This window comes from Pan paniscus, chromosome 4 (genome assembly GCF_029289425.2).
Source record: "Pan paniscus chromosome 4, NHGRI_mPanPan1-v2.0_pri, whole genome shotgun sequence".
NCBI lineage: Eukaryota > Metazoa > Chordata > Mammalia > Primates > Hominidae > Pan > Pan paniscus.
In genome coordinates this window covers 126,797,713-126,821,512 of record NC_073253.2, presented here as the reverse complement: position 1 = coordinate 126,821,512, position 23,800 = coordinate 126,797,713, and the positions used below count along the sequence as shown (strand labels likewise).

The 23,800-nt window shown below is 37.4% G+C and overlaps 1 protein-coding gene across 9 annotated transcripts in view; it reads left to right on the top strand.

Annotated features, from left to right (window-relative positions):
- The window catches only part of RAPGEF6 (Rap guanine nucleotide exchange factor 6), a 215,353-nt gene that overhangs the window by 141,881 nt on the left and 49,672 nt on the right, over positions 1 to 23,800 (top strand). For all 9 annotated transcript variants that reach the window (XM_003829321.7, XM_003829323.6, XM_003829322.6 and 6 more), the window contains 4 exons: positions 1,213 to 1,320; positions 4,107 to 4,310; positions 7,236 to 7,344; positions 17,036 to 17,276. In XM_003829321.7, the coding sequence (XP_003829369.1) occupies positions 1,213 to 1,320; positions 4,107 to 4,310; positions 7,236 to 7,344; positions 17,036 to 17,276 (662 nt within the window). The remainder of the gene's footprint in view (positions 1 to 1,212; positions 1,321 to 4,106; positions 4,311 to 7,235; positions 7,345 to 17,035; positions 17,277 to 23,800) is intronic.

The window sequence follows — 23,800 nt, the reverse complement described above, 5'->3', positions numbered from 1 at the left end:
TCTAATCCTAGGTAAATACCCAGAGAATTAAAAACAGGTGTGCAAACGAAAACTTGACGTAAATATTCGTAGCAGCACTATTGACAATAGCCAAAAGGAAGAAATGACCCAAATGCCCATCATGGATAAACAAAATGTGGTATAGCCATACAATAAAATATTATTCAGCCATAAGAAGAAAAGAAGTACTAATACTTACTACACCATGATGAACCTTGAAAACATTAAGCTAAGTAAAAGAAGCCAATCACAAAAGGCTAGATATTGTATGATTCTATTTATGTGGAATAGCCAGAACAGACAAATAGACAGAAAAGCAGACTAGTGGCCGCCAGGGGCTGGAGAGAGGGCAGAATGGGAAGTGAAAGCTTAATGAGTTTGAGGTTTACTTTTGGAGTGATGAAAATGTTCCAGAACTCAGAACTAGACAGTGGTGATGGTTACACAGTATTGTTAAGGTACTAAATTATGAACTTTAAAATCATTAAAATGATGAATTTTATGTGGATTCTACCACGATTTAAAAAAAATGACTCATTTCTTACATTGTTAGGCATGTTATTCAAATCAGCTTATGTTCGTTAATTTTTAACTTTTCTGAAGCAAAGTAAACGATTCTGCAGTTTGAAAATTTACAGTGTTTATAATGAAAGAAGTTTCAGATTTGTAAGGGTTTTTGTTTTGTTTTTTAATTTTTATAGAGACAGGGTTTTGCTATGCCCAGGCTGGTCTCAAACTCCTGGACTCAAGGGATCCTCCTTGCTTCAGCCACCTGAGTTGCTGGCATTGCAGGTGTGAGCCACTGCACCAGACTCAGATTTGTTTTTGTTACCGTTTTGGTTAAACATGTTCTTGACCATGGAAACGCTTTCGGTATGGATTTTTGATTGATAGGATTGCCTGCTTTATGACATGAAGTTTGCATTTTAAGGTGCTACCTGAAATAGACATTCTGTGTACTTCTTTTATCTTAACAAACAGGCTTGTGTCTTCTCACTGAGTGGACAGTGTCCTGGCTCTGTTACTTCTGTGCACAGGGAAGCAAAAGCTCAAATTAAACCATGCCTTTCTGTTAGAATGAGCCTTTTTTACACAAGGGAGGGAACAAGAGGGTTGTCAGTTCTTCATGAGTTTTAGACATGCTTTTGGAATCCACTTGTGCAGAAGGAATGCCTCTTATAACCATATGCTGCCTCTTTTATGTTTCCACAGGTGACACGGATTGTATTATTATGGGTAAATAATCATTTTAATGATTTTGAAGGTGACCCTGCTATGACTCGATTTCTAGAGGAATTTGAAAAAAATCTGGAAGATACAGTAAGGCTCAAAATAATTTCTATTCTTCCGAGTGTAGTGGTCCCCCCCCAACACTAGCAAACTCAGAACAGCAATAGCTTTCATTCTCTCCTGTGTCTTAAATGTCCATTCTTAGAACTTCCGAATCTGTATTCTAGACTTTTGTTCATTTATTCTCTGCCACCTCAATTAAAACAACATTTACACTCCTTCCTGACTCTTCCATTTATTTTTTATTTTTATTTATTTATTTATTTATTTATTTATTGTATTTATTTATTTTTTTTTGAGACGGAGTCTCGCTGTCGCCCAGGCTGGAGTGCAGTGGTGCAATCTTGGCTCACTGCAACCTCCGCTTTCCAGGTTCAAGCAATTCTCTCCTACCTCAACCTCCTGAGTAGATGGGACTTCAGACGCGCACCACCACGCCCAGCTAGGTTTTGTATTTTTAGCAGAGACAGGGTTTCACCAGGTTGCCCAGGCTGGTCTCAAACTCCTGACCTCGTGATCCGCCCGCCTCGGCCTTCCCGAGTGCTGAGATTACAGGCGTCTGAGCCACCGCGCCTGGCCCAAATCTTCCATTTCTGTATTGACATTCTTATCTCTTAGTTACTCAGGCTTATAAACCTGGTGTTATATGTGTACCCTCAGTCTCTTTTTCTTGAATTCCCTGGCCAGGATTTCCAGTCAGTTGCTAAGGTCACCTAGGTCACTGATTTAGTCATACACATGTATGTTCACATATTTTCTTATGGTCTCTCTCAGCCATTTCTTTTTTACTCCCTAGTTTAGGACTTAATTATTTCATTATATCTGATCTATTATAATCTGCTCACTGATCCTAGTTCTAGTTTCTCTTCTAGTTCATTCTGTGTGGCCAAAAGATTGCTTTTAAAACACACATGTGATGACTATTATTCTCTTTGTCAGTAAACTATACTTCCTACCAAAGCAGTTCCTCACCCATATATTCAGGTCCCTTGCCTACCTTTTTGCCCTTTTTCCTGTGTACCCTAGATTATAGCCAAATCAGACTATTTTATTTTCCAGTTCTGCATCCAGACCATGCTAGAATTTTCTTTTCCTCACCTATTGAAACTCTGTTTCACTATCAGTGCATATCCTAAATATCAAATCTATATTAAGACTTTCTAGGTTTCTTTTCTATATAGGATTCACCTGTTCTAAATGTACAGCACCTAAGATAATTCCCTCCAAGTCCACAGTAGCTGTTCGTGAATTCATTTTAAACTCCCTGTCAGATATAAAACTTTGAGCTGTGACTTGGTTGCCTCCTTCAAGCAACTTGAAATTTTAGGAAATAAGTAGTAATGCAGCATAGTGTTTTAGGAGTACAGCTCAAGCTCCACCATTTGCTAGATTTGTAAACTCAGACATTGCCTGATCTTATGCCTTAGTTGTGTTATTTGTAAAGATAGTAGTTCCTAGTTCATTGAGATTGTTGTAAGGATTATAATGAGCTGATAGGCATAACAGTCTGTACACAAAACCTGTGACATAGCAAATGCTCAAGAGCTGTAATTAATTACAGAGCATAAGTGGATTGAGTTGAATGAAGTGGGAAAAATTGGCATATTTGGTCCCTTTCATTACCCCTTGGTTCCTGTTGACTTCTCGGCAGCACATGTGCTCTATACAAAATGGGGAGAGTGAAAAACACTGGGAACTTGATTAAAAGGTTATAGAGGTACTCCACTATCATTTGAGTCATCCTGTGTTGGCTTTGTAAATATTCAGGGGACATCAGAATGTGGGAAAAAAAGTCATGGGATTTTTTTTTTCCAGTAATCAGTTAGCCATCAGGTATTCATTGCATTCTACTTTATACTCAAAGACATCAATGTAGGATCAGAACAAATGTAAGACTTGGTGTCTGCTTTAAAAAAAAAACTTTAGCTTTTTGTTATGGACATGAGATTTGCACATATTAACACTATTTGAGATAATTGAAACTGGAATTAGAACTGGTAGACTATTACTGAGTTTAAGGAAGAGCTAAAATAATACAAGAAGGAAGCTTTTTCTGGATGAGATGAAAACTTGAATGTTTCTTTGAACATTGGACAATATTTAAAAAGGTGGTTCAAGTTGTTCAAGGTTTTGAATAAAGGTTTTAAAAGATTCTGGTTTTATATAACAGCCAGGAGATAAGCAAGGTGGGAGTAGAGTGTGTATTAGGAAAAGTTTAAGAAATGATAAGTAGGTCGGGCGCGGTGGCTCATGCCTGTAATCCCAGCACTTTGGGAGGCCGAGACAGGCGGATCACGAGGTCAAGAGATCAAGACCATCGTGGCTAACATGGTGAAACCCTGTCTCTACCAAAAATACAAAAAATTAGCCGGGCATGGTGGCGGGCGCCTGTAGTCCCAGCTACTCGGGAGGCTGAGGCAGGAGAATGGCATGAACCCGGGAGGGGGAGCCTGCAGTGAGTCGAGATCGCGCCACTGCGCTCCAGCCTGGGCGACAGAGCGAGGCTCCATCTCAAAAAAATAAATAAATAAATAAATAAGTAAATAAATAAATGATAGGTAATTTTTTGTCATCTCTCTGTAAATGAGACATCACTTGGAAATCTTTTTTAACCTATGATAATTTAAAAGTCTTATAATCATATTAAGAAATCTTGTTGAGAGTGCTTTGGCGTGGGAGTGCCCCCTTCTTCAGTTTTGTTTACCTCAGCTTATACATGTATATTTATAACTCTAATTCTAATAATTTTCGTTGACTTTTTAAAAACCTATAGGAATAGATACATTTATATACATTTATCCTTTTCTGCTTAACAGAAGATGAATGGTCATCTCCGGTTATTGAATATTGCCTGTGCTGCAAAGGCTAAGTGGAGACAGGTTGTGCTGCAAAAGGCTTCCCGCGAGTCCCCTCTACAATTCAGCCTTAATGGAGGGAGTGAGAAGGGATTTGGTATTTTTGTTGAAGGAGTAGAACCTGGTAGCAAAGCTGCTGATTCAGGACTGAAACGTGGTGATCAGGTAAGGAAATAACCAACCACTTATATTCAAGCCTTCTTAAAAGTATTATGCCTGCTGCTTTTGTTCTCATCTTCCAGAAAGCATGATCAGTTTAAGGAAATATTTTTCTGAGCCTTTTTTTAGAGGTAGTATCTGCATATGGTTTATTTTTTAAAGTATTTGTCATATATTTATTACTTTTAATGGAAAATTTGGTGTAGTATGGCCAGAAATAACATGGTCTACTGAGCTCTATCAACATGACCTCCTTTGAATGGGCCTGCCTATCCTTCATGGATTAGGAAACTGTATAAGCTGGCAACTTGAGAATACTCCAGAACGATCAATATATGAATTAGCACCCTTGCAGGTTTTGAAGAAGACAGCACTTCTACCTCATAGTACTCTCAAATGTAAGTGGCTGCAGATTACTGAAGGTTATGGTAATCATTAAATTATGTTCATATGGTAACATAACTATATCCATAAGCAAAGTGAGCCAAATGGGGGACTAGGAAAAAAGACACTCTTAGGAATTTGATGGTGATTTTTATTTTTTGGTATAGGCATTAGGTAAGTATAGAGCAGCCTATTCCAAATGTGATCTGCTGGCAACTTTGTTACATAAAAAATGTAATTCTCAGGCTTCTCTCAATCCTGTTAGTCATATTGACCACATTCTTAAGCAATGATGTCTGAACATCTGTATTTTTAACAAAGCTCTCTAGATCAGTGGTCCCCAACCTTTTTGGCACCAGGGACCAGTTTTATGGAAGACAGTTTTTCCACGGACCAGGGAGTTGGGGCTGGGGTGATGGAGATGGTTTTTGGATGAAACTGATCCACCTCAGGTCATCAGGCATTCAGACATTAAATTTTCATAAGGAGTGCCCTAGATCCCTTGCATTTGCAGTTCTCAACAGGGTTCATACTCCTATGAGAATCTAATGTCACTGCTGATTTAAGAGGAGGTGGAGGTCAGGCGGTAATGCTCACTGGCCCACTGCTCACCTCCTGCTGTGTGGCCCAGTTCCTAACAGGCCATGGGTCTGTGTCCTGGTGGTTGGGGACCCCTGCTCTAGATGATTCTCATGTACTTCAAAGGGTGGTTTCCCAAATCTGCCTGATCATCAGAATCATTTAGGAAACTTGCTTTCTCCCCATTTAAAATTTTGTTCTTTCATTTTAGAATGTGGCTTTATTTTAACGGAGCCATGTTATCATTTTTTAAAAATTATGAGCTCATTCATATTATGAAAGGTTCTACACTCTAGAACAGTGGTTCTCAACTAGTGGCAATGTCTGCAAATATTTTTTATTATTATGACTTGGGGATTATTACTGGCATGTTGGTGGACAGAGGCCGAGGATGCTGCTAAACAGCCTACAATTCCCAGGACAGCTTCCACAATAGAGTTTTCTGGGCCTGACCCCAGACTACTCATTAGGAATGTCTAATAGCTAGAATCCTGTAATCAGTATATTTATTGTTCAGTTATTTGTATCACAGACACATTTAATAATCTAATTCTTCACACACACACACACGTGAAATCATTCTTGAGAATGAAATTTATCATGCTTTTACTTCTTCCTTCAATCTTCCCAACTACTGTTGAAATGATCTGAGATTTTAGATCTACATTATTGTTACTTTTTAACATTATGTATCTTCTGTTTCAAGAAGGCTTTTGATGTTTGCGTTAAGTTTCATAAGCTTTTAAACAAGCATTTAGACATTTACACCCGCTTAACTGATTTCATTGATCACTTTTATTTCATTTGCACTGTATATCCCCATTATTTCAACTCATTTCACAGTTATCTTTGGTACTTCTTTTAGTACTTTTTTAAGGAACAGATGGGTGATACAGTATTATATGTTCTTGCCTTCCTGAAGATACTTGTGTTCAATAGAGCGTAACATTTTTTTCCCACAGTGACTTTTCCCTCAGAATACTACAGTCACAGAAAGTTATCACATCAACTTAATGTTGCCCAAGAGAAGTCCAAACTCTTTGCGCTTCTTTTGTAGGTACCTTTGGGTTATCTTCCCACAATGATGTTTATAGATTCTTTATTCTTTCTCCTTGGAACAAAGAAATTTCATTGGGATATGTTTTTAAAAATAGATCTCTTTTTATTATTTTTGCATGGTACTAGATGAGACATTTTAGTGCATAGATGCAAGTCTTTTTTCAACTCTGGGAATTTTACTTCTATGGAATTTTTTTTTCTTTCCCTAATATTTTTTCACTCTTTTTCTTATCCTTTAGAAATTTTTATGTTGATCCCCTAGATCTGCTCTCTGTTCTGACTAGTTTTTGCTCATTATATCTTTTTATCCTTTTCCCTTAGAATCAGTACTTCTTAAAATAAACTGCTTCTGTGATTCTGAGGTATAGCCAAATTGGGGAAGCCCTCTTGTGAAGGGTCAGCAGTGTTTACCTGGAAGAAGAACCCATTTCAGTTGTGCTTCTTGCTGTTTGGCTGCCTGATTCAATCAGTGGCAGAAAATCATATTAAATATATTTAGAGTACTCCCTTTAAAAGAATTACCTCTCTTTGAAATTCAGTAAATTTACATTGAGAATATTTGACAAATTTGTATATACATTTGCAGGCAATAATTTTTATGAGCTGATCTGCCATGATTAAATGTTTTCCTTTGTCAACCCTCTGGTGTGGGTATTTTTTAAATTTCCTCAGTATGATCCCAGAGGGCATTAACTGTCAAAAAAAATGTTTATAGTAAAGAATTTGGAAAATACAACAATATAGAGAAAAAGAAAAACAATAGTCCAGCTTCTCACAGAGATAACTGTTGTTCACATAGGAGTACATTTTATTCAAGTTTCATTTTATTTATTCACTATTAAACTTTTAAGGTTGTAGGAGTAACTAATACTGTTCTGTATTAATTTGTATTTTTTAAATACTTTTAAGATTATGGAAGTAAACGGACAAAACTTTGAGAATATTACATTTATGAAAGCCGTTGAAATTTTGAGGAATAATACTCATCTTGCACTTACTGTGAAGACCAACATTTTTGGTGAGTTTTGTTGTAAAAATTGCCTGAACTCTTTCTTCTTAATTTGGTAATAGAAAAGTCATTACAGTGGAAGAAAAGATAGTAAAATATAAACATGTTTTTGTCTAAGCTCTTCAGCTAGTTTCAGAATCTTTAGTTTTGAACTATTATGTATTCTAGAATTTTCATTTTTCATTATGTTTTTAATTATTTTGATAGTAAGTTTTAAAATAGGTGTACAGCTACCTTCAGTTATTTATGAAATTCCTATGGAGCGTGTATTATGTACTCTGCTGGAGGGATACTGAATGAAATATAGAATGTCTGGAATAAAACTAAGAAGTCATAATCAGGCATTTTTTCCCCCAGCTAGTGTGCAAATTAGTCTACTTCTAATCTTTAAGCCAGCTTTCTGAAGTAATATGAATGCCAGATTAGCTGTTTTATGGAAATAAACTGAGTAAAGCATTGACTTAAGTACTTAGTGAATTACAGATTTCTAATAAGAGCATACTCTACCTTTGTGTGGAAAAATGATTACAGTGCCTCTGTTGTGTTTTTATCATGTTTATATTTAAATAAAACCAGTGACTAAGCTCATACTTTTAACCAAATCTACTGTGTGTTTTTTTAAACTTTTAGGAAAGATTTACTGTGATTTGATTGCCTTAGACACTTTAGGATTTTTCAGAAATTCTGAAAAGAGTAACAGTAAAAATCATATAGCAATTGAAATAACAAAGAAACTTTAAGAGTCCTTATGAAGTAGGGAGGAAAACAAATCTCTCTAGGTTTTTTAGGTTACAATTTGAGAAGTAAGAGTTGGCTTTAAAAGCTATGCCTATGGAAGGGAAGTGTGAGTTTTATTTTTTTCACTTTGGCTTTTTATATTGTGCTTAGTCATAATGAAAAATGAAACGTGGGGTTTTTCCTCTTTTTGAGTCCCTTTGACTGAATTACATCATGTTAAATCTGGTAAACTGTCAATTGGCAATTTAGTATTATATTACTTTAGCATAGAATAAGTAAGTAAGCCTTCAGAATTTTTTGATTTCCTGGAGTTTCGACTAATATCTAGAAATGCCAACTTTTAGGTTAAATGAAAGAGATTTCCAGTTTCGAAAAATAAGAAAGCAGGACTTGCTCTCTTACTTTGAGCAAATTATTTAGTCTTTCCAAGCTTCAGTTTCTCTAGCACTATTTCCTAGGTTTCTTCTAAGTATCTAATACCTTTAAACCTTTTGTACCCGTCACATAAAGATTACTAACTGGTATTAAATATTCTGAATAAAAATACAGAGATAGTGTGAACCCCCATGAACTCTGGGACACAGAAAAGTAGATCTGAAGGATGCAAAAGACAGAAGCCATACCCTCAGAACCCTTTGAGTAGTGGGAAAACAGTTGGCCAACAGAACCCTAGGTTGGATATAGCAGAGGGTAGAAGTTACATGGTGCCGCAAAGGGGGAACATAGCAGTCACCTCTTTCTTCCTTACCCTAGGTGGAAAGCAAAACACCAAGGAGAAAGCTAAATACCTCATGTTTAGATTTAGAAAATGCACCCAGAGAAGAAAACAGCTGGCAATCTCAGTTTACTCTCTTTCTATTCTGGAATTTTAATTTATCTATTAAATTACAAAGGAATATTTGTAAAATATTTGTAGAAATGGAGCATTTTACTCTAGATGTGGTGATGCCCCTAATAAAGCCCTAATAACTCTGGCATTACCATGAAATAGAGTTGAGCAGTTAGGTCGTCCTGTATCAAACTCACAGTGAGGACACCTACAAAAAGGAAAGCTGCGACCAGAAGACATTGGTTCAGTGATACTGAGAGGTGAAGCCAGCTGGACTTCCTGGGTCAAGTGGGGACTCGGAGAACATTTCTGTCTAGCTAGAGATTGTAAACGCACCAATCAGCACTCTGTAAAAACACACCAATCAGCGCTCTGGGTCTAGGTAAAGGATTGTAAATGCACCAATCAGCACTCTGTGTCTAGCTAAAGGATTGTAAATGCACAATCAGCACTCTGTAAAAACGCACCAATCAGTGCTCTGTGTCTAGCTAAAGGATTGTAAATGCACCAATCAGCACTCTGTAAAATGGACCAATTAGCGCTCTGTAAAATGGACCAATCAAGCACTCTGTAAAATGGACCAATCAGCAGGATGTGGGCAGGGACAAATAAGGGAATAAAAGCTGGCCACCCCAGCCAGCAGGGGCAAGCTGCCAGGGTCCCCTTCCACCCTCTGGAAGCTTTGTTCCTTCATTCTTCACAATAAATCTTGCTGCTGCTCACTCTTTGGGTCTGCACCACCTTTAAGAGCTGTAACACTCAACCGTGAAGGTCTGCGTCTTCATTCTTGAAGTCAGCGAGACCAGGAACCCACCGGAAGGAACCAACTCTGGACACAATACTAGAACAAACCATTCTCAGTCCTTTTATTACTTAAAACTGACGATCAGGGATCACCAAGCATAAGGAGAATCAGGATCATTGAGAGGGTGTGGTAGAGACCTAATGAGTGATCTTATAGATTCTGGAGAAAATATTTAAAGGAGAGAAGAAAAACATTTCTAGGACGCTGCACAGAGCAATTTAAAAATTTATCCCTTGAGAGGCAGAGCTTGCAGTGAGCCGAGATTGCGCCACTGCACTCCCACCTGGGGGACAGAGCGAGACCCTATCTCAAAAAAAAAAAAAAAAAATTTATCCCTTGAAACAAGAACAGGATATTAGGAAAGAATAAACAAAAATCATTGAGAAAGAAGTAACTCTTACAGACAAAAACATTTGTTTGAAAGAATAGATAATAAAGTTGAGAAAAATCTCCCATACTATGGAACAAAAAGACAAAGTAAAATTAAGCTCTATTCCAGGATATCTAAAAGAAAATGTAACGAAGAAGATATTTAGGAAATAATAGCAGAGAATATCCCAGAGTAAAAGAAGGATGTGACTCTCATATTTCAAAGGCCTCACTATGAGCTGAGGAAAATGTATTAAACAAAACTTGTGTCAACTTTCTACTTCCAGTATTGACTGAAGACAACTTAAAAGAGCTAGACTAAATATGAAAAACTATAAACAAACATAACAATCCAAAAAGATAGTGAAAAACTCTGGATGTGTCAAAGCCTTTTCCCACTCCTGGGACCATATCCCAAAGGGATGTCTCTTTTTCCAGGGCCATTTTCCCATCCGTAGAATAAAACTGAGAGGAGCTCCTTGATAAACTTACAGGTTTGTAGTTTAGTGCCCACCAAAGGATAAAATAGTAGCATTACAATAGAGTAATGCTACTATTGTTAGGATTGAGACTTTGAAAACCTCTCTCTGAAGTGGATGTGCGCTGTACCTAACTGACCATCTAGGTGACCAAGAAAAACTTACAGTTTTGGCCCTGGACTTAGATTATAGGTGCCTGACAAAAGAAAATAAATATCTTCTTTAGAGGATACTAACAGCAACTTGTTATTTCTAAAAATAATTTTTTAAAAACAGAGTCAAGCAAAGATTATGAGGCACTCTTAAAAGTCAGTATGAGCCAGAACCAACAGAAACAGAAGCACAGTTGCTCCAGAATATCAGACACAGATTTTAAGTTTGCTATCTTTTATGTCCATGAAGATAAAAATCAAATTAAGTGTTCCATTTCCAGATAAGATGGAGTAAACACACACCACCCTTCATCTCTCACTGAACTTAATAGTAAACCTGGACAGAATCATGAGCCACTTAGTTGAGAACTCTGAAAAGCAAATAGCAACAGGCAATTCGCAGAAGAATACCATAATTCAAAGTACCACTACCAGCAATGAATTCACTATTATTTTAATTCTAGTATGCCCTAGGTTGGACTCAAGGCAACCTAAAACCTGGATGTGAGTACTGTGGTACAGACAGAGATCCAGGAGAAGCCTGGCTTGAGGAATGAGAAAAGGGAACTCCTACTAATAGCAGTTGTCCTGTGGAGAAAAGTGACACTGCTTTTAGGCTTCATTGAATTCTAGTTTTCATGCAAGTGCTCACAGCCATCTAAAGTTCTGTCTCTCCTCGAAGAGTCCCTCTACCTGACCCACACCTCATGTTTAGATTTAGCAAATGCACCCAGAGAAGAAAACAGCTGGCAGTCTCAGTTTACTCTCTTCCTATCCTGGAATTTTAACTTATTCCTCTTGGCTTCCACAGCTTTCTAAAATCTTTAAAAATCCCACTTCTAGCCAAGCATGGTGGCTCATGCCTGTAATCCTAGCAATTTAGGAGGCTGAGGCGGGAGGATCACTTGAGGCTAGGAGTTCCAAGACCAGCCTGGGCAACATAGTGAGACCTGGTCTCTACAAAACACTAAAATTTAGCTGGGCATGGTAGCATGCACCTGTAGTCCCAGCTACTTGGGAGGCTGAAGCAGGAAGATCACTTGAACCCAGGAGTTCAAGACTATAATGAGCTGTGATTGTGTCCCTGCACTCCATCCTGGGCAACGAGCAAGACTCTGTCTCTAAACCCAAAAATCCCGTTTTTCAGATAACTTGTCTTTTTAAGTTTTAATAAAAGTAGTAAGTGCATATATTTTGAAAACTAAAATACTAAAAATATACAATGGAACCATACTGTGTACAATATTCTGTGCTTTTTCACATCAGTTCATACAGACCTACTTGTTATATAATTTTTATTATTACATAGAATTCTATTATTACCATAATCTGTTGAGTTAATGTCATATTGATAGATATTTTAGATTGTTTATAGTTTTTGCTATTAACAGAGATATAATAAAAATTCTTTGTACTTTTATGCTCATATAGATCCATCTATATGATACATTTCTCAAAGTGGAATTACTTTTGACAGACACTGCAGGGTTTTACTTTCTGAAAGTTTATCACGATCTATGCTTCATTCATCAGTGTATAAGAATGTCTTGGCCGGGCACAGTGGCTCACGCCTGTAATCCCAGCGCTTTGGGAGGCCCAGGCAGGCAGATCACGAGGTCAAGAGATTGAGACCATCCTAGCTAACTCTGTCTCTACTAAAAATACAAAAATTAGCTGGGTGTGGTGGCATGCACCTGTAGTCCCAGCTACTCGGGAGGCTGAGGCAGGAGAATCACTTGAACCTTGGGGGCGGAGGTTGCAGTGAGCCAAGATCGCACCACTGCACTCCAGCCTGGCAACAGAGCAAGACTCTGTCTCAAAAAAAAAAAAAAAAAAGCCTCTGCAGTGGGTATAATCAGTCTTTTAAATTTTGATATACATTATTTAATAACAAGTAAGGTTGAACACCTTTTTTGTGTGTTTTGGCATTTCTTTTCTATAAAGTCTTTTTTTTTTTTTTTTTTTTTTTGAGATGGAGTCTCGCTCTGTTGCCCAGGCTGGAGTGCAGTAGCACGATCTCCACTCACTGCAAGCTCCGCCTCCTGGGTTCATGCCATTCTCCTGCCTCAGCTTCCCGAGTAGCTGGGACTACAGGTGCCCGCCACCATGCTAATTTTTTGTATTCTTTAGTAGAGACGGGGTTTCACTGTGTTAGCCAGGATGGTCTCAATCTCCTGACCTCGTGATCCACCTGCCTCGGCCTCCCAGAGTGCTGGGATTTTAGGTGTGAGCCACCACGCCCGGCCTCTGTAAAGTCTTGACTTCATCTGCCCCTTTTTATATTGTTACTCATCTTTTATTGACTTGTTTGAGCACTTTATAAATTAAAATAGTATCTTTCAACTCTTTTTAAAGAGTTGAAAAGTTGAAAGTATTTTCCCTAAGTGGTTTGTGTTTTGACTTTTGTTTCATGTGTTTGTGAACGCATATATACATATGTGGGAAGAGACATTTTTAATTTTTATGTAGTCAGTTTTATTAAGCTTTTATAGATTCTTTGGCACTTTTACTTTTGATTCATGTACAATGTCTGATATTGCTGTTTAATAGCATTGTAGTTATGTGCACTCACTATCCTTTCATTTTTGTCCCTATTTTTTTTAATTTAACGCAATCATTTCTCTTCTTTAAAACAAACTACAAGCTCCACAAATTTTTACTTATAATTACATACTCATGTCCAGTGGAGAAATTTAACATTTTTTTTTTTTTTTTTTTGAGACAGAGTCTTACTCTGTGGCCCAGGTTGTAGTGCAGTGGCTCGATCTCGGCTCACTGCAACCTCCGCCTCCCAGGTTCAAGCGATTCTACTGTCTCAGCCTCTGGAGTAACTGGGATTACAGGCATGCGCCACCGTGCCCCACTCATTTTTGTATTTTTAGTAGAGATGGAGTTTCACCATTTTGGCCAAGCTGGTCCCGAACTCCTGACCTCAGGTGATCCACCCTCCTCAGCCTCCCAAAGTGCTAGGATTACAGGCATGAGCCACCACACCCAGCCAAATTTAACAATTTTAAAAAATAATTCAGTTACCTTATATACACACTACTAAGGAAATCGCCCCTTCAAAGTTTTCCTTTTGCTCTAACAGAAAATTTGAATACTTTAGTATAGCATTAACTGGCCTCATCTCTACCTTGTTCTCTAGTCATTTTAATTTTCTTGAACTCTCCTTCTACCACAGGGACTTTGAACTTGAGATTTTCTCTACCTAAGATTACTCATCCTTTGCCTAGTTAAAATCTTCTCATCTTTCTGATTTCTTTTTACAGGATGACTTGCTTAAGGAAGATTGCCCTTTCCTACTGTTTTAAGTAGTTCCTCTGGTTATGTTTTATGCGTCTTAGACTGACTGTAAGTTCCACAACAGTAGTAATATACAAACATCAAGTGAAGTGCCTGACCTATATTTATAGGTTGACATTTTTTGAATGAATGTCTGAATTTTAGATTTAAAAAGTATTGGCCAGTCGTGGTGGCTCACCCCTGTAATCCCATCACTTTGGGAGGGCGAGGCAGAAGGATCATTTGAGCCCAGGAGTTCAAGACTAGCCTAGGAAACATAGTGAGACCACATCTCTACAAAAATAGAAAAAATGAGCTGGGTGCAGTAGCACATGCCTGTCATCCCAGCTACCCAGGAGGCAGAAGTGGGAGGATCAGATGAGCCCATAAAGTCAAGGCTGCAGTGAGCTATGGTCTCCAGCCTGGATGACAGAGTGAGACCTGACCCTGTTTCCAAAAAATGCATATATAAATGTACATATATGCATGTATACACACACACACATACACACACGTGTGTGTGTGTATATTACCATATGGCTTAAAATCAAGTGAAATTTGTTATTTTATTTTAATCATGCAGACTTTATGGAAGGTAACTTCTAAAAAGTCTCCATCATTTTGATAGCAGAAAAATGTGCTTTTCATAAACTTGCGCTGTGGTTTGGTAATGTGGTATCATCCTTCTGTTGAAGCCCTCAGATCAGTCCAGATTTTACAAGTGAATACCAAGTTGTAAGTATTTTAATCCATTCTTAAGGCTTTATCCATTTCTATCTTACTTGTAAGTTCTTTGATTTTGTGGGAAACTCTTACTTTCCTTTTCTGTCGTTTTCCAAAAAAATTCTCTGTGATTGGATTTTTCAGTGGGCATATTTACACAATTTACAACTTAAAAAATAAAAAAAGGTGCAGCATATACTGCTGAAAGCTGTATGTAATGATAAGCTGAGTGTTTGCTTCCACAGCTTATGCAGCTGAAGCCATTTAAGTCTATTCTAAGAATACGCAACCACTGTTTCTCTGTAATTCAGACTTCTTGAGGCACCATGACTCATCGTTTCTAGATATTTAACCTTATACAGATTTATCTTTGCTTTATCCCAAGGAGATGTAGCCATCCTCACAAGGCAAAAATTTGGTGTAGGCAAATAGATTGCTAAACAGGTAATTTCCCAAATGTACCTGCACCCTCATTAAGGATGAAATAATTCACCAGACTTAGTTAGACTTGATAGAAAGATATCTGAGGCCAGGCACGGTGGCTTAACGCCTGTAATCCCAGCACTTTGGAAGGCTGAGACGGGCAGATCTCTTGAGCCTAGAAGTTCGAGGTCATCCTGGGCAACATGTCGAAACCCCATCTCTACAAAAAAATACAAAAATCAACCCAGCATGGTGGCACACTCCTGTAATCCCAACTGCTCCAAGAGGCTGAGGTGGGAGGATCACCTGAGCTTAGGGAGGTCCAGGCTGCAGTGAGCCCTGATCACACCACTGAACTCCAGCCTGGGCAACAGAGTGAGACCCTTTCTCAAAAAAAGGAAAAAAAAAAAGGCCAGGCATGGTGGCTCACGCCTGTAATCCCAGCACTTTGGGAGGCCGAGGCAGGTGGATCACCTGAAGTTGGGACTTCGAGACCAGCCTGACCAACATGGAGAAACCCCATCTCTACTAAAAATACAAAATTAGCCAGGTGTGGTGATGCATGTCTGTAATCCCAGCTACTTGGGAGGCAGGAGAACCTCTTGAACCCAGGAGGTGAAGGTTGTGGTGAGCCAAGATTGCGCCATTGCACTCCAGCCTGGACAACAAGAGCGAAACTCTGTCTCAAAATTTAAAAAAAAAAAAAAAAAAAGCAGTATCTAAGATATGATTGGTTGTTACTTGTTTTTACTTCAGACCACTGAAGTGGATATTTTTTTAGCAGCTTTACTGAATGACATAGCCTCATAAATGTGACCGTGAGGAATCGATATATATTACCAAATTAAAATTACCAAAATTAGGCCGGGCATGGTGGCTCATGCCTGTAATCCCAGCACTTTGGGAGGCCGAGGTGGGCGAATCACCTGAGGTCAGGAGTTCGAGACCAGTCTGGCCAACATGGGGAAACCGTATTTCTACTGAAGATACAAAAATTAGCCGGGTGTGGTGATACATGCCTGTAATCCTAGCTACTCTGGAAGCCGAGGCAAGAGAATCGCTTGAATCCAGGAGATGGAGGTTGCAGTGAGCTGAGATTGTGCCACTGCACTCCAGCCTGGGCAACAGAGTGAGACTCTGTCTCAAAATCAGTCAATCAATCAATAACCAAAATTACTGCTTTTGGTAAAAGTAAAAATAAAGTCCAGCAAAGCTTTTCTCATCTAAATTTTACAATCTGAACCTGACTACAGTAGTGAGGTCTCATCTCAAGTGACATATGTAGTTATCCCTCGGTATATGCATAGGGTTGGTTACAGGACCTCCACCCCATGTACACCCAAATTTGTGCATATTCAAGACCCACAGTTGGTTCTTCAGAGCCATACGCAGGTTTTTGCATCCCAAGAATACTGTATTTTCAATCCACGTTTGGTTGAAAAAAATTCAAGTATAAATGGACCCACATAGTTCAAACTGGTGTTGTTCAAGGGTCAGCTGTATTATAAGAAATAACATACAATAGAACCTAAATATCTGTTTCTATAAAATTAGTTGATTAGCAGTTATATTACTTATTACCTAAATAGGAACCTCTGTTTTTTTTCAAACTTGCCTGCAGCCTGCCCACTTCCTTTCCCTTTCCCCCCACTGACTTTCCTTTTATTAGTGTTGGGCAACATCAGAAGTATAATCAGGTATAAAAACTAAAGAAAGAAAAAGATATAGCTGCTAAAGGACGGGTGAATACTTGACAGTGTTTAGTTGAATGAGACTGAGAAAGTTCAAATAATGGAAAGTCACTGTGTTTATCCTTAAAATTTGTTGTTGGTATAAAAATTTTCTGAAGAGAAGAAAAGAAATGAAATGAAATGACGCATTTGTTTTATTTCCACAGTGTTCAAAGAGTTACTTTTTAGGACTGAACAAGAGAAATCTGGTGTTCCTCATATTCCCAAAATTGCTGAAAAAAAAAGTAATCGCCATTCTATCCAGCATGTGCCAGGAGATATTGAACAGACATCACAGGAGAAAGGAAGTAAGAAAGTTAAAGCAAATACTGTTTCAGGTGGAAGAAACAAAATCAGGAAGATTTTGGATAAAACACGATTTAGTATCTTGCCTCCAAAGCTATTTAGGTAGGTAATGCCAATCTTAGCTATGCAGGAATTTTCATCTTCACTGTAAAGTTTTTATTTGGGGTGGGGGGAGGCTTGGGTAAGTTTTGCTTTGTTATATAACTAATGTATCATAAAGTCTTCAAACAGTACTCAAATAAGAATACATTTGAACTTCTCCCTATCACTTTCATGACGTTACTACTTTCAGATTATGTAATAGCATTATTTTGAATTTTGGGGAAGACTGTCCATTTTATTTTATGAAATCCATTTTTAAATATTTTTGGTCCACTTTTAGTCTCCTGATCCCTACAAATTGTACACCTTAAATCTTGGGACTTATTCACCAGTTTTTTTTTTTTTAATCATTTTTCCTTTGCAGCACCATTTATTCCTTCTTGAATTCTAAAGTTGAACTTTTTAATCAGACCTATTTCTATTTCCAAAATAGGATATCACCAAAACTTAGTAATACTTGAAGATTTTAAATGTAAATTAAGGTCTGTAAAATACTGATGGAATTAGTCCACTAAAGTGTCATGATTGGCGATGACTCTAGTATATATTACATTAGCAGCTTCCTGAAGCAATTACAAAAGTTCTAATCAAGAGCAGTACAATACTTAGCACATAGCAGGCCCTCAGTTTGTATTTATTGAATAAGTTAAGACAGTGAATAATCAGTGAATGAAATGAAGCAAGTTCAAAAAATACATTAAAAGAAAATACTTACTTGCCTCCTGAAAGTTCCTGGTAATTGTGCCAGATTATAGTTATAGGAACAAAAAGAGATGGTCCTTACCTCTGAGAAATTCACATCAGGAACCCTTATTCTGTACACATTTATTATATACTAAGCCAGAGACAGGAAGATAAATAGATCAAGGTTCTTATCCTCCAAGAGTTGATAATCTAAGCAAATTGCAAAGTTCTCATGTTACAGGTTGATAAGTGGAGGCAGGAACAAACTTGTTAGGTTTGAATAGATTGTGTTTCTGTATATGTAACTAGAGCCAGAGCAAGAGAAGTAGGTTATGAGGGACCTTGAATATTATGCTAAAGATAATAGACTTCATCATGTCATGACAGGGAGCCATAAGAAGACATGGGATTTGATAAGATTTGTTCTTTTAGGAAGACCTCTCTGATGGCTGTGTTAGTGATTTGGGGTTGTGGATACAGCATAATATAGCAGTGATAGCAGAGAGAACAATTGGGAGGCAACTTGGAATTGTGTCAACTCTCATCTTTAATGATAGCTATTTTTAAATATTTTTTTAATAATTAAAAATCTCGAAGTTTTTCCAATCAGATATCCTCGTCTTCCTGAGTTCTTATTTCCAGTCAGGGAAACACATTTTCTCCTCATTTAATTTGGAACTCAGAGGATTAAAATACCCTGAGTTTTTTCTAAAAGTTCATTACTCATTCTATCCTTGAGGTGAGTGGCTTATAAAAATCATTACTTTAAAATACCAAAATTTTGAATGTCAAGTGTACTGTAGCAAACACTGTAAGAAAAGGCATGGTCTCACAAATGGGGATCGAGTAAGGAGAATGTTAGAGGGGCCAGCCCACACTGAAGAGGTCAGGGACGGTTGGGGATGACTGGAAGTCACTGTGAAAAAGGGACAAAACCGAGGATCCAGAAGGCAGAAAAGAATGCATGAGGAGAATTCCTCAGGGGGTAATGCCCTGAGTTCCACTTCCAGAAGCCTTAATGGGTTTTGTCTGGAATAGATCTTTCTTCCATTAACTGCGTCTCATTTTGACCAGCGACACAGTTGTGACATGTATCGTCTAAAGACAGACAAGACTGTAATTATAACTCTCTTCAACTTGTTACTATCACATTCTCACCAGCTGTACTCAAGTTTTAGGCAGCTAAATCAGTATCTCATCTCCACATTATCCTTTGGTGAGGGTGTGGGAATTAGTTTACTGTACCTGAATTCTGTCTTTGGTTACAGCAAGAGGTGTAAAACTGAGGTCGCCAGGAACAGTCAGTTGAGTATTTTCAAGCATTATAACTTTATATTGGTACCCAAAAAAGAGGACTATCTGGTAAAAATAGTTTTGCTTAAACTCAGAAGGGATTATTGGGTCTCTTGCTTTGTGCCAACAAGAAAATGCTTGGTTATGAATATAAATATGAATAAAATGCTGCACTGCAGAAGTTTATATTAACCTGTCTGTCCCTTCCAAACATGTTTCCAAGGAGTAAAATGCTAATTATTTCAGCCACATAAATACAGAAAAAATAGTTTATCTTGGAAGTCAAAGGTTTCTGGAGCCTGTTTTGTTGGGAGAGCTGTCTTACCTATCAGACTGGCCTTTTTGCATTTCGGAGAATGTATCTTATATTTCTTGACAGTCATCTGAAGTGAATTCAGACAATTCCTTCTGCTACACAAAGGTATACTACCCTTTATATATAAAGAGCTCTCAGAAATCAAATAGGAAAAAAAATCACTAAAACTTCAATGGAAAAATAGGCAGAAAACATGACTCAGAGGATCTGTATTGATATTGATCCAGGATATACAGTTTAATACTGGATACCATTTGTTTCCTCACAGATTGACAAAAAGAATGGTCAGGGACAGAATTGAAAATGTTATAAGTTTATAAAAGTTTAGACTGGTGTGCTAATATAAAGTGATGCCTTTCTATTAAAAGCTTTAAAAGTGGCAAAATTCTGGCTGGGCACGGTGCCTCACACCTGTTATCCCAGCACTTTGGGAGGCCGAGGTGGACAGATCACTTGAGGCCAGGAGGTTGAGACCAGCCTGACCAACATTGTGAAAGTCCATCTCTACCAAAAATAAAAAAACTAGCTGGACATGGTGGTGTACACCTGTAATCCCAGCTGTTTGGGAGGCTGAGGCAAGAGAACTACAAAAATTAGCTGGGCATGGTGGCACATGCCTGTAATCCCAGTTACTCGGGAGGCTGAGGCAGGAGAATCACTTGAACCCAGGGAGATGGAGGTTGTGGCGAGCCAAGCTCGTGCCACTGCACTGCAGCCTGGGTGACAGAGTGAAACTCCGACTCAAAAAAATAATAAATAAATAAATAAATAAATAAATAAATAAATTTTATTTTTAGTAGCGACAGGGTTTCACCATGTTGGCCAGGCTGGTCTGGAACTCCTGACTTGGAACTCCTGACCTCAGGTGATCCACGCGCCTCAGCCTCACAGAGTGCTGGGATTACAGGTTTGAGCTACCGCACTAGCCAATAAATATTTTAAAATGACGAAATTATTTGATTCAGTAGTTCTGTTTCTAATAGTAATTAGACGAAGATTTATATATAGATGCTCCAAGTTGTTTTATCTACACTAAAAGTTGGAGCACCCTAAATGTCCAACTACAAGGATTGGTTAAATAAATTCTACTACACATCAGAAAAATGACTAGAAGGAAAAATATCAAAATGTTGATTGTGGTTTTTGGAAGGCATAGTTTCATAGGTAATTTTTCCCTTCCTTCTCTGCTTTCTTTCTGTATTTTACAAGTTTTCTTCTTGAACATTTGTTATTTTTTAATTGAAAAAAATGTTTAATGAGTTCAGTTTCACAATTTCTGAGCATCTCCTGTGTGCCAGACCTCTTTGGAAGAGGCACCAAGAACAGAAACTTGTTCTCTGCCTTTAGCAGCACTCAGTTCTGTAAGAGTAGAGGATGAGTTGTCATAGAAAAGAAAGAATGTAAGGAAAGAACAAATACTTGAGATAAGAATAGATAATTCCAAAATCCCAAACAAACCATGATATAATTTTAAAAGAATGTTCCTAAAAATTAAAGTGAAAAATGTTACTAGTTTGAATTACATCTGTAAGTTAAGACGGAAGTATGGTTTTTATTGACCTAAGAATTCTTCACATTTCAGGCAATCTGTTTTTCTTTTTTAAAAATCACATAGCTTTTATTTTGTTTTTAAAATCACAGTTGCCTAAGTAACATCTCTGTGTTATTCATTGTAACAATCCCAGAAATAAACTGCCTTGCTTGCTTAACTGGAATTATATTTTTCCTCCCCATTTCTTGTCAACGTATTTTTTGTTTGCTTTTTAAATATTAGGATTCTTTTTTATTTACATATTGGCGATATTTATGTAGCCTTTTTAGTTTCATAATATGAAACCGAGTACTTTTATCCTAAGTAAATTTAGTGTTGGGGAAGTATTGAGGAATATTTTTAAACGATTTTTCTTCTGTTACTGCATCACCTTCTCAGGAGACTGTTTTGGTAAGAATGATACAATTACTTGCCAAATGGGCTTTATCAACTCAGCTTTCAAATAAGCATGGATATTTTGCCAACTAAATACTGTTTCATTCATAGCATAGCATGGATTGTACATAGCAGTATAGTTTTCATTTATGCACCTCACACTTTAATTACTACGAATTTGTAACCAGCTTTACATATTTATAGCTATACAGTGTTTTCTCTATTGAGCATTCAAAAGCAGAAGCGATGTTAAATAGCATCAGCAAGAGATATAAGAACTTTTCGTATTTTCTGTACATCTTAATTTGTATAGTGATTCAGCTTGCTGCAGTTGATGCAGTTAATTCCCTTTAATAGAAAATTGTAACTTTTTAACATTGTTAAAGTTGCTTCTACTTTATTATTAGTAGGACTGGACAACTTCTTTAATGGTTTGCTTCCTTGGATTGTTGTCGCACCCTCTGTGTCCAAAAATTGATGTGTTTGTTTTCAAAATTCAATTAAAGAAAGACTGTTTTTTAAAAAAATCTTTATTTTCTGTATACTTTAAATACCTTTGAAAGCCCTTTTTCCTCTTATTTTCTCTTACCTAACCTTAGAACATTTAACTCTAATCTTTAGGAATACAAACCAAATTATAAGGAGTCAATTTAGAGTAAATGCAAATTATTTATCAAATGAGATATCTCCTTTGCTTTATCTGTCAAATTAGACTGCCTTCTCTCCCCAGGAAAGCACTTCCTGTTTCTCTAGTACCTTTACTCGGACCTGCCTCTACTTTTTAATATAAACTGAGTAAAATAAATAATTCTCCCTTCTGGGTTTGTACAATTCTCATTTTATTTTTTTTTATTTATTTTTTTGATACGGAGTCTTGCTCTGTCACCCAGGCTGGAGTGGAATGGCGTGATCTCAGCTCTCTGCAACCTCTGCCTCCTGGGTTCAAGCGATTCTTCTGCCTCAGCCTCCCGAGTAGGTGGGATTACAGGCACGCGCCACCCGACTTCTGGCTAATTTTAGTATTTTTAGTAGAGACGGGGTTTCGCCATGTTGGCCAGGCTGGTCTTAAACTCCTGACTCAGGTGATTCACCCACCTCTGCCACCCAAAGTGCTGGGATTGCAGGGGTGAGCCAATGTGCCCCGCCCTATTCTCATTTTAATTTTTGTAAAAGTAAGTCCATTCTTAAGAATTAAAGTCCTGTTTTCCTTTACACCACAACATTCGCCTATATTACCTGATTTTTCAGTATTCCTGGGGGAGAAAGTATTGCTCACATTTACAGATGAGAAAACCAAAGTTTATAAAGAGAACGAAATTTGCCTGAAGTCAAGCAGCTAGTAGCTCAGGTCTGTCTGACATCAAAGCTTGCCCTTGAAACACTAATCTTTGCTTTCTTCCATGTCTCTTTGCTTTTCTCTGACTCTTCAGCTCTGTCATATCCTGGCCCTCTCTTTCATGTCTGACTATTAACAGTCCTTTAGCAGTTTATTTAACAGTCTAACTCTCCATCTTGCATAGTTTTCTAATCTACGTAAAATCCTATATTCTACATCTAATGTAATTTAAATGTATTTCATATTATTCATTTATAATACTCTACTTTAATCTTTTTCATGATAATAGGTAAGTATTCTGTGATACTTCTGTTGGTATGTATAGCAAGTACTAGGCAGAATGCTGCATTTGATAAAATATAGACAAGAATTAATAGTAACAGAGCATTGGTTTTAATGTAAGCACAACCCTTAGAAGTAGTTTTTGGTTATTGATGTTGATGGAAATTTTTTTCACTGCTATCTTATGTTTTTGTAGAACTGTTTTGCTTAATTAAGTAAGCTAAAATTTGGGGGTATCTAAAACCTAAGTGACAGTGTTTGTTTCTTTGTTTTTATTTTTTCTCTAGGTGGATTTAGAAGTTGCCTATGTCACATTTCTAAAATATTTTAAAGGAAGAATATTTTGTTTGCTTAAATAATTAGACTTGAGAGATTAAATAAGAAATAATGTACCCTTAGAATGAACTTTAGAGACTGTAATTTTCGTAATTCTATTTTTTTTCTGGTCCAGTGTTTAAAGACCACTCTTACTTTGTCAACTTGACCTTGGCCCCATTGTTATCTATTACCTGCCATAGTTTTTGGTTTGAATGTAGACTCTTTTTCCTAGAGGATCACCAGGATTTTCTGGAGAAAGGGAAAGAGAAAGAGAACACCTTGCTATGGTGTGGCTGTGCATTTTTGGATACATGTATTAGTGTCCACTAAAACTGGCAAATTTGAAGGGTTCCCTAAATACTCAGGTT